The 15,267-nt window shown below is 40.3% G+C and overlaps 1 protein-coding gene across 1 annotated transcript in view; it reads right to left on the reverse strand.

Moving 5' to 3' along the window:
• SMURF2 (SMAD specific E3 ubiquitin protein ligase 2) overlaps positions 1-15,267 on the reverse strand; it is a 132,160-nt gene that overhangs the window by 92,700 nt on the left and 24,193 nt on the right. The window contains exon 3 of the mRNA XM_030206868.1: positions 8,744-8,852. Coding sequence (XP_030062728.1) covers positions 8,744-8,852 — 109 coding nt within the window. The remainder of the gene's footprint in view (positions 1-8,743; positions 8,853-15,267) is intronic.

The raw sequence follows: 15,267 nt of genomic DNA on the forward strand, positions 1-15,267 counted from the left end.
AACTCCCTCAAATTTGAGATTCAAGGCAAGATACAATAAAGAAGAAAACTGCTATAAACATCAGGAATTACAAAACTCAAAAGCACTCCAAACATCAAATCTAATTAAGCTATTACACCTTACTACACTCTATAAATAACTTTATGAAAAAAGAACAATAAAATGTCATAAAACATAATTCTGAAGGAAGATTCCATAAATGAACTGCCAAAAACAAGAATGAGAAAATAACGCTTTAAAATCTCACAGATTTAATCGTAGAAAAAGCCAGAAGCAATTGATTACAGCTCCAGAAGTTGCATTGGAATTTAGCATTTTCAATAATTGAGTTAAACCCTCCAGGCAATTGCCTTCCAAGATATTAAGTACTAGCAAAGGATCTTAAAATGAATTTGGGCTTGTACTGGCAACATGCAACTCCTTCAACAAAGGAGACACGTGGTTGCCATGAAATTTACAAAAAAGAAAATCAGCCTTGCAGCTGAGTGCTGAATCAGTTGAATTTTATGAGTCAGCTTAGAAGTTATACCTAAACTTAGGGAATTGCAGCAGTCAAGTAAAGCAAGAATCAAAAGTTGCACAATAATTCTAAAGTGGTCCCTCAAAAAATAAATGCGCAGTAAGATGCAAATAAGCTCTCCTAACTAAATCTGAGGCTCCATGCTTCATCTTAAAATAAGTTCTCTTAACTAAATTGTTAATCTGAGGCTCCATAAACAGAAAACAGTCCAAGAGTATCCTCAAAACTTTTGATACCTTTTCAATATTAAGTTCAATTCCATCGCTAGCTTGATTAGACTGTGGGATGTTTGACAAATTAAGAGTGAACCGTTCTAGTCTTATCAGCATTTAAGATGTACAGAGGTTGACCAATCTCTAATCCTCCTGATACAATCTATATATATAAAAGGCAACCCCAACGTTCTGAAGCCTCCACGGAAGTTGAGGCGCCCGAGATATCCGGTGTGCCCTGGAGTGTCTGCACCGCCCTCGCGTCAAAACGTCATGACGTCGAGGGCGGAGCTATTGACACTCCATGGCCGAAACGGCCCACAGCCAACAAGGCAAGTAGCTTCGACGGATGGAGGGACGGCGAAAAAGGCAAGTAGCTTCGAGGGACGGAGGGACGGCGAACAAGGCAAGTAGCTTCGAGGGACGGAGGGAGGGGACCCCTTGCTAGCGCCCGTTTCATTCCGCTCAGAAACGGGCATTTTTTCCTAGTTATCAATAACAGAAGAGATATGAGCTGCATCATGACTAATAGGCACCAGCACAAAAATACTGTCAGCATATGACAGCATGAGCTTGACTGGATTCCAGAAAATTCATCCAAGCAAACTCATCATATACAAGTTGTATAAAAGAGGGGATATGGGGAGCCATGTGGTACCCCACAAGGGGGTTTCTATGATGATGAGTAAGAACCATCTTTCAATACCAAGTACTATACATTTTACGGGAAAGATGTAAACCAGCTGAAAACAGGGCCCACTACTCCAACTCCAGAAAGTAAGCTTAATAAAATTAACTGTATCAAAGGCTGCAGAGAATCAAATTGCAGCAAGATTGCCTCACCACCTCCGCACAACACCCGCTTAACTTCAGTAGTTAGTGAAAGCAACAGGGTCTCAGTACTTTGAAATGTCGAAACCCATATTGAGAACTGAGCAACAATGCACATCTACCCAAACAGGGTGAAGGAGGAGGCAATCCACCGAGGTGGATGAACACTAACTCCCACGAAAGCGAAACAATCTGATAGGAAGTGGACCAATGACTCCAGGGAAACGGGACTATGGTGGTGAAAGAACAGCTTTATTTCACAGACTCGACACAGTACTGTTTTTCGGCCACAGGCCTGCCTCAGGAGTCTTGAATGATCCTTGAAGCTTGAAAGAATGGACGTAATATCGGATGGTCTTGATAAAGACCTTGACGATATGTTGTAGATACTATAACGCCTCCATATAGTCTGTATTGGACAAACTATACGGAGACGTTATAGTATCTACAACATATCGTCAAGGTCTTTATCAAGACCATCCGATATTACGTCCATTCTTTCAAGCTTCAAGGATCATTCAAGACTCCTGAGGCAGGCCTGTGGCCGAAACACAGTACTGTGTTGAGTCTGTGAAATAAAGCTGTTCTTTTACCACCACAGTCATTGGTCCGCTTCCCACTTCCTATCAGATTATTCATCTATCCAAATAATCAGAAAGTTGAAATCCAACCACAAACTAATTTAATAAGAAAAGAAATATTTGCAATTGGCCTGAAATCATCAGGCTGTTTAGGAATTGGAGTTAAAACAATGCTTCCTATTTCTTCAGAGAACCAACCCAAACTCAGGGGCCCTTTTACCAAGCTGCAATAAAAGGGGCCCTGCACTAGAAGCAGCTTATGTTTTTCCACACACCTAGGCCCCTTTAACTGCAGAGGGTAAAAAGGCTGAAAAAAGAAAACCAAAAGTTCACACACCCATGTGGCTATTTTGGGGGAGGGGAGAGAGCACTTACCACCACCCATGGGGGAGAAGAGAGAGCACTTACCCACTGAGGTGGTAGTAAGGGCTCCTGAGTTAACCCAGCAGTGCACAGAACTGCCCTATTACCGCCCCGGCATGGCACACGCTAGAGGTAGAATTACCACCAGGCTGTTGTGGTAGCCCAGCAGTAGATCCGGATTGCTGCGTCAATCCTTTTACTAAAGGACCCCTTGGAATGCTGTTAACAAATAAAGCAATCCAAAATATCTAGGGTAGTCCAACAACAATTGAGGAGTACTCTCAATCCTACTAATTCAAGTAAAAGACCATGTGATCAGTAACCTTTCTTGAAAAATGCTGAACTTCCAAGCATTCTCAGCAGAAATGATAGAAAATACTATCAGCCACCTGGAATTTAGGACAAACAGGCGATGGTATTCTATGTGCTCTGTACAGCTGGAACTGAGTGTAATACTCTCTATGAAGTACCCAAAAGTAACATTCTCTATAGCTAGCATTTGTGGTCAACCCTGGAAAGCCATTAATATTAGAGTAAATCCCATATGCCCAAATTCACCCCCACATCCTGTTCCCATTTTTATTTCATCTGGGCCAAATCCTTAGGTCTTTCTAGCTTATATAAGGCCTTATGTATTCCCGAGATAAAAGTATTTTCTGATATTTCATCAAAAAAACTCCTAAGGCTGGCTCCAATGTGAAGGCATAATGACTGTCTATAGTGCTTCAACTGGCAATAAGCAAAAGAATCTTCCCATTGTATTCCCTCCTGACCTTTCAAAAAAGCTAAAGATTTAAGACGACACTCAGCATCCAAGTTATATTTCTTTAAAAAAAAATATTGCAAAATTAAAAATGATAGCAGATGAAGGGAAACTAAGTACATGAAGTAAAGTTCATATGGAACTTTTCTAAATAATTAAGGGAAAAATTTATATATATATATATTTTTTTTTACATTTGTACCCCGCGCTTTCCCACTCATGGCGGGCTCTATGCGGCGGGCAGTGTGGATTTTTTCCCTGCCTGTGCTGGGAATTGAACTCAGTTCCTCAGTTCCCCAGGACCAAAGTCCACCACCCTAACCACTAGGCCACTCCTCCACTGTTGCTACTATTTGAGATTCTACTATTGCACTAGCAACATTCCATGTAGAAGTTGGCCCTTGCAGATCACCAATGTGGCCGCGCAGGCTTCTGCTTCTGTGAGTCTGACGTCCTGCACGTACGTGCAGGACGTCAGACTCACAGAAACAGAAGCCTGCGCAGGCTTCTACATGGAATGTTGCTAGTGGAATAGCAACAGAATCTCCAATAGTAGCAACATTCCATGTAGAATCTCCAATAGTAGCAACATTCCATGTAGAATCTCCAGTAGTATCTATTTTATTTTTGTTACATTTGTACCCTGCGCTTTCCCACTCATGGCAGGCTCAATGTGGCTTACATGGGGCAATGGAGAGTTAAGTGACTTGCCCAGAGTCACAAGGAGCTGCCTGTGCCTGAAGTGGGAATTGAACTCAGTTCCTCAGTTCCCCAGGACCAAAGTCCACCACCCTAACCACTAGGCCACTCCTCCACTGTTGCTACTATTTGAGATTCTACATGGAATGTTGCTATTCCACTAGCAACATTCCATGTAGAAGTCGGCCCTTGCAGATCACCAATGTGGCCGCGCAGGCTTCTACATGGAATGTTGCTAGTGGAATAGCAACAGAATCTCCAATAGTAGCAACATTCCATGTAGAATCTCCAATAGTAGCAACATTCCATGTAGAATCTCCAATAGTATCTATTTTATTTTTGTTACATTTGTACCCTGCGCTTTCCCACTCATGGCAGGCTCAATGCGGCTTACAAGGGGCAATGGAGGGTTAAGTGACTTGCCCAGAGTCACAAGGAGCTGCCTGTGCCTGAAGTGGGAATCAAACTCAGTTCCCCAGGACCAAAGTCCACCACCCTAACCACTAGGCCACTCCTCCACTGTTGCTACTATTTGAGATTCTACATGGAATGTTGCTATTCCACTAGCAACATTCCATGTAGAAGTCAGCCCTTGCAGATCACCAATGTGGCCGCGCAGGCTTCTACATGGAATGTTGCTAGTGGAATAGCAACAGAATCTCCAATAGTAGCAACATTCCATGTAGAATCTCCAATAGTAGCAACATTCCATGTAGAATCTCCAATAGTATCTATTTTATTTTTGTTACATTTGTACCCTGCGCTTTCCCACTCATGGCAGGCTCAATGCGGCTTACAAGGGGCAATGGAGGGTTAAGTGACTTGCCCAGAGTCACAAGGAGCTGCCTGTGCCTGAAGTGGGAATCAAACTCAGTTCCTCAGGACCAAAGTCCACCACCCTAACCACTAGGGCACTCCTCCGCTCAATCCTATTAACCTACAATCCTATACAATAACCTAATGCACAGCCTTATGATCCTTTTTAAATAGTGTGCTCACTTACAGCATTAAAAACAAAAAGGGCAGCTTTTTGAATACAGAGAAAGAACTATATGGAGGAAATAATAATTGAACGTGCCTGGTCCCCCCCCCCCCCCCAAAAAAAAAAAAACAGGATTCAACAAAACCAGGATTTTATATATAGAGACAAAAGTAGAAAGGAAAATAAGGTATCTCATTGTACTCAACTCAACAAATCCAATGAGAAAAGTCATTGAAAATTTGCCAAATATATTAAAATATTTTAGGAATTTAGGTAGGCTTATTTCTTGTGAAAGACATCACTGTGAACTACACAGCATATGGCTGCTAAGCAAGAGCACCAGTCCTTTAGGAACTCTTGGCAATTTTGCAGAAACCAATGAACGCTTACAATATTTATAGGTTTTTGCTAAATTTCACCATTAGGTCAGTCACAAATTCTATGGCATGACCTCAACTTGGTAAATTGTTCATGGTGTTCATTGTTTATTGAGTAAGCACTGAGATAATATGATTTCAGATAGAGAAATTAATTTTAGAAATGTGCTAATGAGCCAGCCAGATCTTTTCCTTCTCAAGTCAGTGAAAATGCTGAGAAGACATTGTTTATAGTCCCCGAGGCAGTAGGGGGGTAGGGGGAAGGAAGGGAGTAAAGGCTTCACATTCACATCTGCCAAATGCAGGACCAATGAATGTAGGGCTCTAGGAGCAGCCCTGATGTATGATTTCCAGCTCAGAGCTATCTCTGTAATGACCAGATTAAGGACCCCTTTTACCAAGCCACAGTAGGGCTACTGTGGGCTTGGCATGCTGTGATTCAGCCATACCACCAACTCTCACTGTGCAGCATTTCTTTTTTGGCTGCCTCCGCAAACTGGGCAGAAGATTTCAGCATTTTGTCTACAATGATGCCTAGATCTTTTTCTTGAGTGCTGACTCCTAAGGTGGACCCTAGCATCTTATCCACATTAAATTTCATCTGCCATTTGTATGCCCAGTCTTCCAGTTTCCTAAATTCCTTCTGTAATTTTTCATAATCCGCATGCGTTTTTACAACTTTGAATAGTTTTGTGTCATATGCATATTTAATCACCTCACTCGTTCCATTTTCCAGATTATTTATAAATATGTTAAATAGCACCAGTTCCCGTACAGATCCCTGTGACACTCCACTATTTACTGCCCTCCATTGAGAAAACTGGCCATTTAATCCTACCCTCTACTTTTTGTCCAATAACCAATTCCTAATCCATAGAAGTGCCTCATATAGCATGACTTTTTCTCAGGACCCTCTCATGAGAAATTCTGTCAAAAGCTTTCTGAAAACCTAGACACACTATATCAACCGACTCACTTTTATCCACATGTTTATTTACACCTTCAAAGAAATAAAGTAAATTGGTGAGGCAAGACTTCTGAACCGATGCTAACTCTATCCCATAAAACCATGTTTATCTATGTGTTACCTAATTTTATTTTTTTTATAATAGTTTCCACTAATTGTCCACAGCACTGAAGTCAAGCTTACCGGTTTGTAATTTCCAGTATCACCCCTGGAAACCTTTTTTAAAAAAATATTGGCATTGCATTGGCCACCCTCCAATCTTCAGGTACTTTGGATAATTTTAACAACAGGTTACAGATCGCAATTTCATGTTTGAGTTCTTTCAGTAACCTGAGGTGTATACCATCCCGTCCAGGTGATTTATGATTCTTTAGCTTGTCTATTTTTTTTTTTTTTTTTTGTTACATTTGTACCCCGCGCTTTCCCACTCATGGCAGGCTCAATGTATTTGGTTCAGTACATCTTCCAGGTTCACAGAGATTTCTTTCAGTACCCCCGTGTCTTCACCCTTGAAAACCATTTCCAGTACAGGTAGATCTCTTACATCTTTTTTTTTTTTTTTGTTACATTTGTACCCCGCGCTTTCCCACTCATGGCAGGCTCAATGCGGCTTACATGGGGCAATGGAGGGTTAAGTGACTTGCCCAGAGTCACAAGGAGCTGCCTGTGCCTGAAGTGGGAATCAAACTCAGGTCCTCAGTTCCCCAGGTCCAAAGTCCACCACCCTAACCACTAGGCCACTCCTCCACTCTTCTTCCGTAAAGACTGAAGTAAAGAATTCATTCAATCTCTCTGCTTTGACCTTGTCCACCCCGAGTGCCCCCTTTGCTCCTCCATGATCTAAGAGTCCCACAGATTCCCTCACAGGCTTTTCTGCTTCTGATGTATCTGAGAAAGGCATTACTATAAGTTTTTGTCTCCGCAAGTTTTTCTTCATATACTCTTTCAGCCTTTATGATGAATGATTTGCATCCAGCTTGACAGTGCTTATGTTGCTTCTTTTTCCTTCATTCAGATCCTTTTTCTATTCAACAATAGCATTCCAACGCTCTAAAAATGTATTAGAGATGAAGATTTTTGGTTCTTTAAACATCTAAATCCTCTCAGAATCATCTTGTGTCTGACATTCTGCTAAGGTAGCCCTTTGAAGTTCAGCTCTTGCTAATTCTTTATAAAAGAATGCTACATCCACTTCCATGCTTCCAGTATCATCAAATGAAGTGGTATGTTGCAATATTTGAGCCATATGCTCATCAGCCCCAGCTGGAATGAATGATAAAATGGAATGGTTCACTCTGGCTTAGATGAAGCTGATTGATTGTTAACCTCCATGTAAGTGGCTGCAAAAGATGCCAGGTCACCATCTTGGATTAGTACATTAAAAGAAGAGAATGCCACAGTGCTCTGTGTGAAATAAAGCTGTACCGAATAGCATATTTTACTATTTGGCTGAATACGAATAATAAAAAACATTATTCAGTTGAATATGAATACCGAATATGAATAATGGGCACTGACCTTAAAATAGCAAAATATAAAAGAACAAGTGTTTATTTATTTCAGCACGATTTAGCACAGTAAATCTCCAGATTATTCATATTCAAATTTAAAATCACTATTTGGACAAATACAAATAATGTATTCGGGGTCGAATCAAATCAAATATAATTGATACAGCTGTAGAGTATTTCTAAGTACCATATTCCAAACCTGGATTGAAATAATTTATTTTGGCTTCCCTTTTTGCAGGATTGGTGATGAAACAGGATCATTTCAGACCTTAAAATTAAAGGATGCCGCAGGCAATTGCCAGTTGTTTCAAAATTCTACATTTCAGATAAGTGTCAGTTTTCATTGATATATGGACATTAAATGAATATCAAGAGTGGCTAATGGATAGCTTGAATCAGCTTCCCTGTTGGTGGTTCTCTCAAGTTCCAGCAATTTAATTGAACTTATAAGAGTTTTTCCTCGATAAAGCTCATTTTACAAAGGCTAAAACAGGCACTTTTTTGACATTGGTGTCCTTTTATAACATGAGACCCCAACTGTACAGCAAGATCTTGACGACGCCCAACAGTTAATGCAGAGATTTTCAATTATCACACATTAATTCTGCCAATTACTGCACAGTAACTTATCACAGTTTAAAAAATATGCCCTTAGTGTAATCTGTCAAATAAACAAGGCACTACTCCACTAATACTATCCTACATACAAAGCACAAGAAGTGGAGGACTCACTTGGAGTAGACTAGTGGTTAGTGCAGTGGATTTTGATCCTGGGGAACTGGGTTCAATTTCCACTGCAGATCTACATAGCAGGAAATCTTGAGATGGTGAAATAGTTTATGGTGTCAGGCCACAAACATAACTAATTTGTGACTTTGAACCAAGCAAGAAAATTGTTTTGCTAAGCTCTTTGTAAAATACCATGATGAATACTTACAGGTCGTAATGCTGGTTCCACTTTGGGTCAAGCGTATTCTTCACAGTGTCTGTTGAATGGCACTGCCCCGATCCATCAACTACCACCTTGGCAAATGGATCAGGAAGCCCTATATGAAAGGGGAAAAAAAGCTTAGGAAAAATAATTCTTGAAGGGTAAGGGAGGTCAATAGTTAATGCATAACATTGTGATTTACTAGATAACAGTGGTTTGCTGCAGTATTCAAGTTGTTCTACTTTTACAGTGTCCTCCCCAGAAGTTTTTGCTAGCCAGGTGGAATGGAGTAGCCAGGTGGGGGTGGGGGAGTACTGCGCAGTATTATAAAATTTTATCTTAAGTTAGCTAGGTGGTCAGTAAAATGGATGGTCAGGTGCCACACCCATTCAAAAAATCAAATGTCTAATTCCAAAGTATCTTCACAGGTTGTAATTATTACACTTACAGGGTTCCTCCTCTTCTTGAAAAGTCTACAGTAACAGAACAATAATCTAGCACAACAGCTCCTTCAGATTATGCTCCCTCCTGTATGCAATACACAAATGCTCCTGCTCAAAAACCTGATAAAGAAAAAGCATATGCCAGTACTTTCTTAAGATCTTAAATGCTGTATCTCAGGAGAATACTGCAGTACACAGGTGGGGCTCCATTCACCTGTAATCTGTTTTCTTCTAACAAACAGAGGTTTTCTGTTACAGAAATTGTTCTAAAATAACTTCTCTGATTTTGTTATTAAAGTCAACAGGTATACAGTGCAAAAATGGGTTGTTTTTTTTTTATTCACAACGATGTTTGGATGCATCTGACATTCTGAAATCTGCTCAGTCTGGATTTTGGAAACACTATAATACGGAGAAAGTGCCAAGTATATTATCAACAGAAGGTAGATTGCTCCTAAGTAGTCTTATTCTACTTCTATCCCTCTGCCTGTCGGCGTACCTCAGGGTTCTGTTCTTGGTCCCCTCCTGTTTTCTATCTACACTTTTTCCCTTGGTTCATTAATCTCATCCCATGGCTTTTCCTACCATCTCTATGCTGATGACTCCCAAATCTACCTTTCTACCCCTGATATCTCACCTTGCATCCAAACCAAAGTTTCAGCGTGCTTGTCTGACATTGCTGTCTGGATATCTCAACGCCACCTGAAATTAAATATGACCAAAACCGAGCTTCTCATTTTCCCCCCCAAACCCACCTCCCTGCTCCCCCCGTTTTCTATTTCTGTTGATGGCTCTCTCATTCTCCCTGTCTCCTCAGTTCGAAACCTTGGGGTCATCTTTGACTTCTCTCTCCTTCTCTGCTCATATCCAGCAGATTGCCAAGACCTGTCGTTTCTTTCTTTACAACATCCATAAAATCCGCCCCTTTCTTTCCGAGCACTCTACCAAAACCCTCATCCACACCCTTGTCACCTCTCGTTTAGATTACTGCAATCTGCTTCTTGCTGGCCTCCCACTTAGTCACCTCTCCCCTCTCCAGTCGGTTCAAAACTCTGCTGCCCATCTCATCTTCCGCCAGGGTCACTTTACTCATACTACCCCTCTCCTCAAGACCCTTCACTGGCTCCCTATCCGTTTTCGCATCCTGTTCAAACTTCTTCTACTAACCTATAAATGTACTCACTCTGCTGCTCCCCAGTATCTCTCCACACTCGTCCTTCCCTACACCCCTTCCCGTGCACTCCGCTCCATGGATAAATCCTTCTTATCTGTTCCCTTCTCCACTACTGCCAACTCCAGACTTCGCGCCTTCTGTCTCGCTGCACCCTACGCCTGGAATAAACTTCCTGAGCCCCTACATCTTGCCCCATCCTTGGCCACCTTTAAATCTAGACTGAAAGCCCACCTCTTTAACATTGCTTTTGACTCGTAACCACTTGTAACCACTCGCCTCCACCTACCCTCCTCTCTTCCTTCCCGTTCACATTAATTGATTTGATTACTTTATTTATTTTTTGTCTATTAGATTGTAAGCTCTTTGAGCAGGGACTGTCTTTCTTCTATGTTTGTGCAGCGCTGCGTATGCCTTGTAGCGCTATAGAAATGCTAAATAGTAGTAGTAGTTATTACAATTTGACTTGGCTGACCGTAAACAATTACTGTTGATTCTTAATAAGCTAGATGTTATAGGACGTATATTAAAACATTTTCTAAATCATGCAGATCATAGAGAGTACAATTCCAAGGATCCAAATTGGAATCATGAAATCCTGAATGCGGCGTTCCATAGGATTCCCTTTGTCACCTACCCTCTTTAATGAACTCTGTAGCTCCTTAGGTTTTGTATCGAATCAGGTTGGTTTTAAATATATTATTTATTTTATTTATATAGACAATATTACTGTATTTCTTCCGGTTCTGTTTGGAATGATAATATTCTCATTAAATTAATCCAGATTTTATATCTGAATCCAATATGAAAATAACAAATAAGTTCAGAACAGTAGCTAAATGATTTAGTGAAAAGAAATTTGTATGATGAGAAAACTAAGGAGAATGAGGGACTGTTTAGATCTGTTTTTTTAAAGTATTGTACAAAGTTTTATTCTTGGACAGTTAGATTACTGTAATAGCATTTACCTAGGATGTTCAACATTTTTATTGAAGAAAATTCAAACTATTCAAAACACAGCTGCTCAATTAATTTTGAAGGCCCATAAGTCTGAAAGATTAACACCTTTGCTAAGGACATTATGCTGGCTTCCTAACGAGGCCCTTATCAAATTGAAATTGGGCACTATGATTTTTAATATATTGTATTGAATTGCTCCATTTTATATGCTAGAATTAAATCAGCTTCCATTCTCAGCTAGGTCTGTTACATCCAGCAATCCATTATTGCTACAATTTCCAAGTACGAAGGGTTTCCATTCTAAAGTTGTTTTTTGTTCTTATTTGGTGGCACAGGTTTGGAATACGCTCTCTTTTCAAGTTAGAATTCATACAAGCTACGTTTTTATTTAGACAGGGTTTGAAGGCTTTCTTTTTAAAGAAATTCTTAAGACAACCCAGTTGAAGTGTAATAATTTTATTCTTCAGTGACTGTGTGAACCTCTTACTAATTACGTTATCCGCATAGAACTTAAATGATTTTGCAGAATACACGAGAGTATTGGTATTGCTTTACCATCACATCTAATATGGACTGGATTCACCGTAATACACAGGCGGTATTAATCTGCCAGTCCTTTTTCAAGAAACAGAAGCAGAGAAAAATCCTGGACTCACTTCAATGGGCTTGCCTCAGGAAAATATAGGGTGAGGCAAAAAAAAAAAAAAAGTACCCCCCCCCCAACACACACACACACAGTTGTTTTGAAGTTTCCTTAGCAATCACTTTGAATTTCAACGAGAAATGTTACATACTTAGTCATCATACTTATGTATCACTATTAAATATTTAATTATCTTAAGCTATGTTGATGTTACATTTTAGCATTACTACCTAGCGATTTTTGTGCGTTAGAAATGTTGAGTTAAAACATAGTAAAATAACGTCATTCAAACAAAACAATTAACAGTATCAGAATTTGGCAGTCACTGTGAATGCTCAAAGTGTCCACCCCCAGCCTTAACACAGGCCTTCAGTCGCTTTGGGAAGTTCTTAACAGCCTTGTCGATCGGTCCCTGTGGCCAGCTGTCCCAGATCATCTGAAGACACCTTGCCAATGATTGCCATTCCGATCCAAAATGCTATCTGTAAATTATCATATCAATACAAACTAGTCAAATTCAAATAATTGCTTACGAAAGTCTATGTCACTGTGACATCATTAAGCTGGTACCCTGTTTTTTGGGGTTTTTTTTTTTTTTTCAAACAATGATAGTTTTACAATATAAACATTTTTGAACACACAAAAATCACTGGGTGGTGATGCTAAAAAGTCTGTAAGTTCGCTGTGTTTAAAGATAATCTCATTACACTTGGCACATAAATGTAGATAGCAAAAAATAAAGCTATAAAATTTTATGTTGAAATTCCAAGTAGTTGCTGAGAAAACTGCAAAAAACTTTTACGGGTTATTTTTTGTTGCCTCACCCTAAAATTATTAATTTCTATGTATAAACGTTACCTTAGTCATAGACATGCTGTGTGCAGCAAACACATAAAAATAATAAAATGGAAGATGAAATTTAAACAGGTGAAGTTGAAAAGAGAGAGTGCCTACCATACATATCAAATGTACAATCTGCCACTGAAATCCCTGCAAATCCCACCCCTCAAAACAACTAAGATTACACTAACTTTCTAAACTGAAGGTATTTACTATACAATCTCAGATCTACAGCAAAGTGTTCCACAGTCTAGGGGCTAAACACAAAAAAAAGTCATTCTCTGTTATCATGTATTTCACACAGGGCTGTTCATTGATTAAAAGTTTTGGTCATGTGATAATCGCAATTAAAATTTTTGATCACGTGATTGATCGTGTGAAACGTCCCCACTCGCATTTCCACCTGTTCAGTACAAAATATAGACAGCAAGAAGTAAATTCTCAGAACTAACATGTTTCAATTACTAAACTGAAAATAGTCAATAGAAATAGAATAAAATAAAACAGAGAAAAGAAAATATACCACCTTTTTTATTGGACTAACAATACATTTTTTGATTAGTTTTCAAAGGTACTTTGAAAGCTAATCAAAAAATATTGTTAGTCCAATAAAAAAAAGGTATCATCTTATTTTCTTTTCTCTGTTTTATTTTATTCTATTTCTATTGACTGCTTTTAGAAGTGGACTAACACAGCTACCACATCTCTCTAAACTGAAAATAAAATCATTTTTCTTACCTTTGTGGTCTGGTGATTTTATTTTTCTAATCACCTTGTTCCTGTCTCTGTGCTCTGAACTCTGTTTCCAGGACCTCCTGTTCATTCACTATATCTTTTCTTTTCTTTCCTCTTCTCTCCCTGCCCTATATCCATAACTAACTTCCCATTTCTGGGTGTAGCAGAGCCAGCAGCAGCCGCAGCGGGTAACGTCCCTGTGCCTGTCTTTTGCTTGCTGCCGCTACAGCCACGGTAAAGAGAGAAGCAGGGGATCAGCGCACAAGCTCCATACCATCTATAACTAACTTCCTGTTTCTGGGTCCAGCAGAGCCAGCGGCAGCACACAGAGGGGAACGTCCCTGAGCCTGTTTTCTCCTTGCTGCCACTACAGCCACTGTGAAGAGTGAAGCAGGGGATCGGCGCACAAGCTCCAGACCACCTAAAATGAGTAAGCCAGCAAGAAGGGGAGAGGAACGCATTAACTGCATTAAAAACATTTAGCGCTAATAGAGTTATTAATGCATTAAATGCACAGCCCTAATTTCACATCAACAGGGGATTACCAACTGCCTCTCTTGTAAGGAACATAATGTCCTTCCACGTAACATACCACTAAAGCCGATCACCCATGGACTTGAAGCAGGGCTTGACAAGTACCATGGTGCCTAAATGTTGAACGCTGACACCTAAGATTTCATGCTGCCCCTGCCAAAAAAGGTGACATCTACGTTGCATCTGTCACAGCTCTCAATAACTTTCAGCCATGCAGTTTAGAATTGCTTAGTGCAAGTCTCACGAGGCTTGAGATCATGAGATTTGCACTGGTTTATGCACCATACAGCTAATAAGTTAATGAGCACTGTGATAAATGCACAGGACATCACTTCTTTGGCAGCTGACTTGGAAGGTTAGGAAGAAGGGTTTGACTTGTTAAGGATAAAACATTAGGATGGCGAGGCAGACGTCAGGGGTCACCAGCATGGACGATGAGGCAGACGGCAGAGGTCATCAGCATGGACGGTGAGGCAGACGGCAGAGGTCATCAGCATGGACGGTGAGGCAGACGGCAGAGGTCATCAGCATGGACGGTGAGGCAGACGGCAGAGGTCATCAGCATGGACGGTGAGGCAGACAGCAAGGGTCATCAGCATAGGAGGGATAATGACAGAGGACTCAGATGTATGTCTTCCAAATTCAAACAAACTTTGTCAAGGTCTGCTTAGGAGCACTGATTAACAAAAACCTTAAAAACCAGGATCAGCACCTTACATTTAATTCTTGTCAGTAGTGGAAGCCAGCGACAAAGAGCAGAGATAAGATTATGTAAATTTAGCCTAGCATAAGTGTATGCATACAATTAGGGCATGGATTATTGTGGCCAAGCGTTCTAATGTTAACATAACCCACTAGACTGACAACAACATTGGACCTGGTACTTTCTAATTAAAAGAATGTTCAAATGTTTAAACCTCTATGTCTGACCTTGAAGGCCCTTAAAGGAAATGGCCCCAGGTACTTGAAGAACAGGATCACCCTCTACACACCTCCCAAGGATTATTCCTAGCCACACCCTCTCCAAAAGACATTATACAATGTGATATCCGCAAGCGAGTCTTCTCCGGAATAGCCCCCACACTCTGGAATGCTCTGCCTGAAAGGCTCCGCTCAACACAAGACTATCTCTGGTGAAAGCTTGGCTTTTCAACCAGGCCTTTAATGGAAGAAGTAACTAACCTGTTAGTCTTACACACATACA

This window comes from Microcaecilia unicolor, chromosome 6 (genome assembly GCF_901765095.1).
Source record: "Microcaecilia unicolor chromosome 6, aMicUni1.1, whole genome shotgun sequence".
Classification (NCBI taxonomy): Eukaryota; Metazoa; Chordata; class Amphibia; order Gymnophiona; family Siphonopidae; genus Microcaecilia; species Microcaecilia unicolor.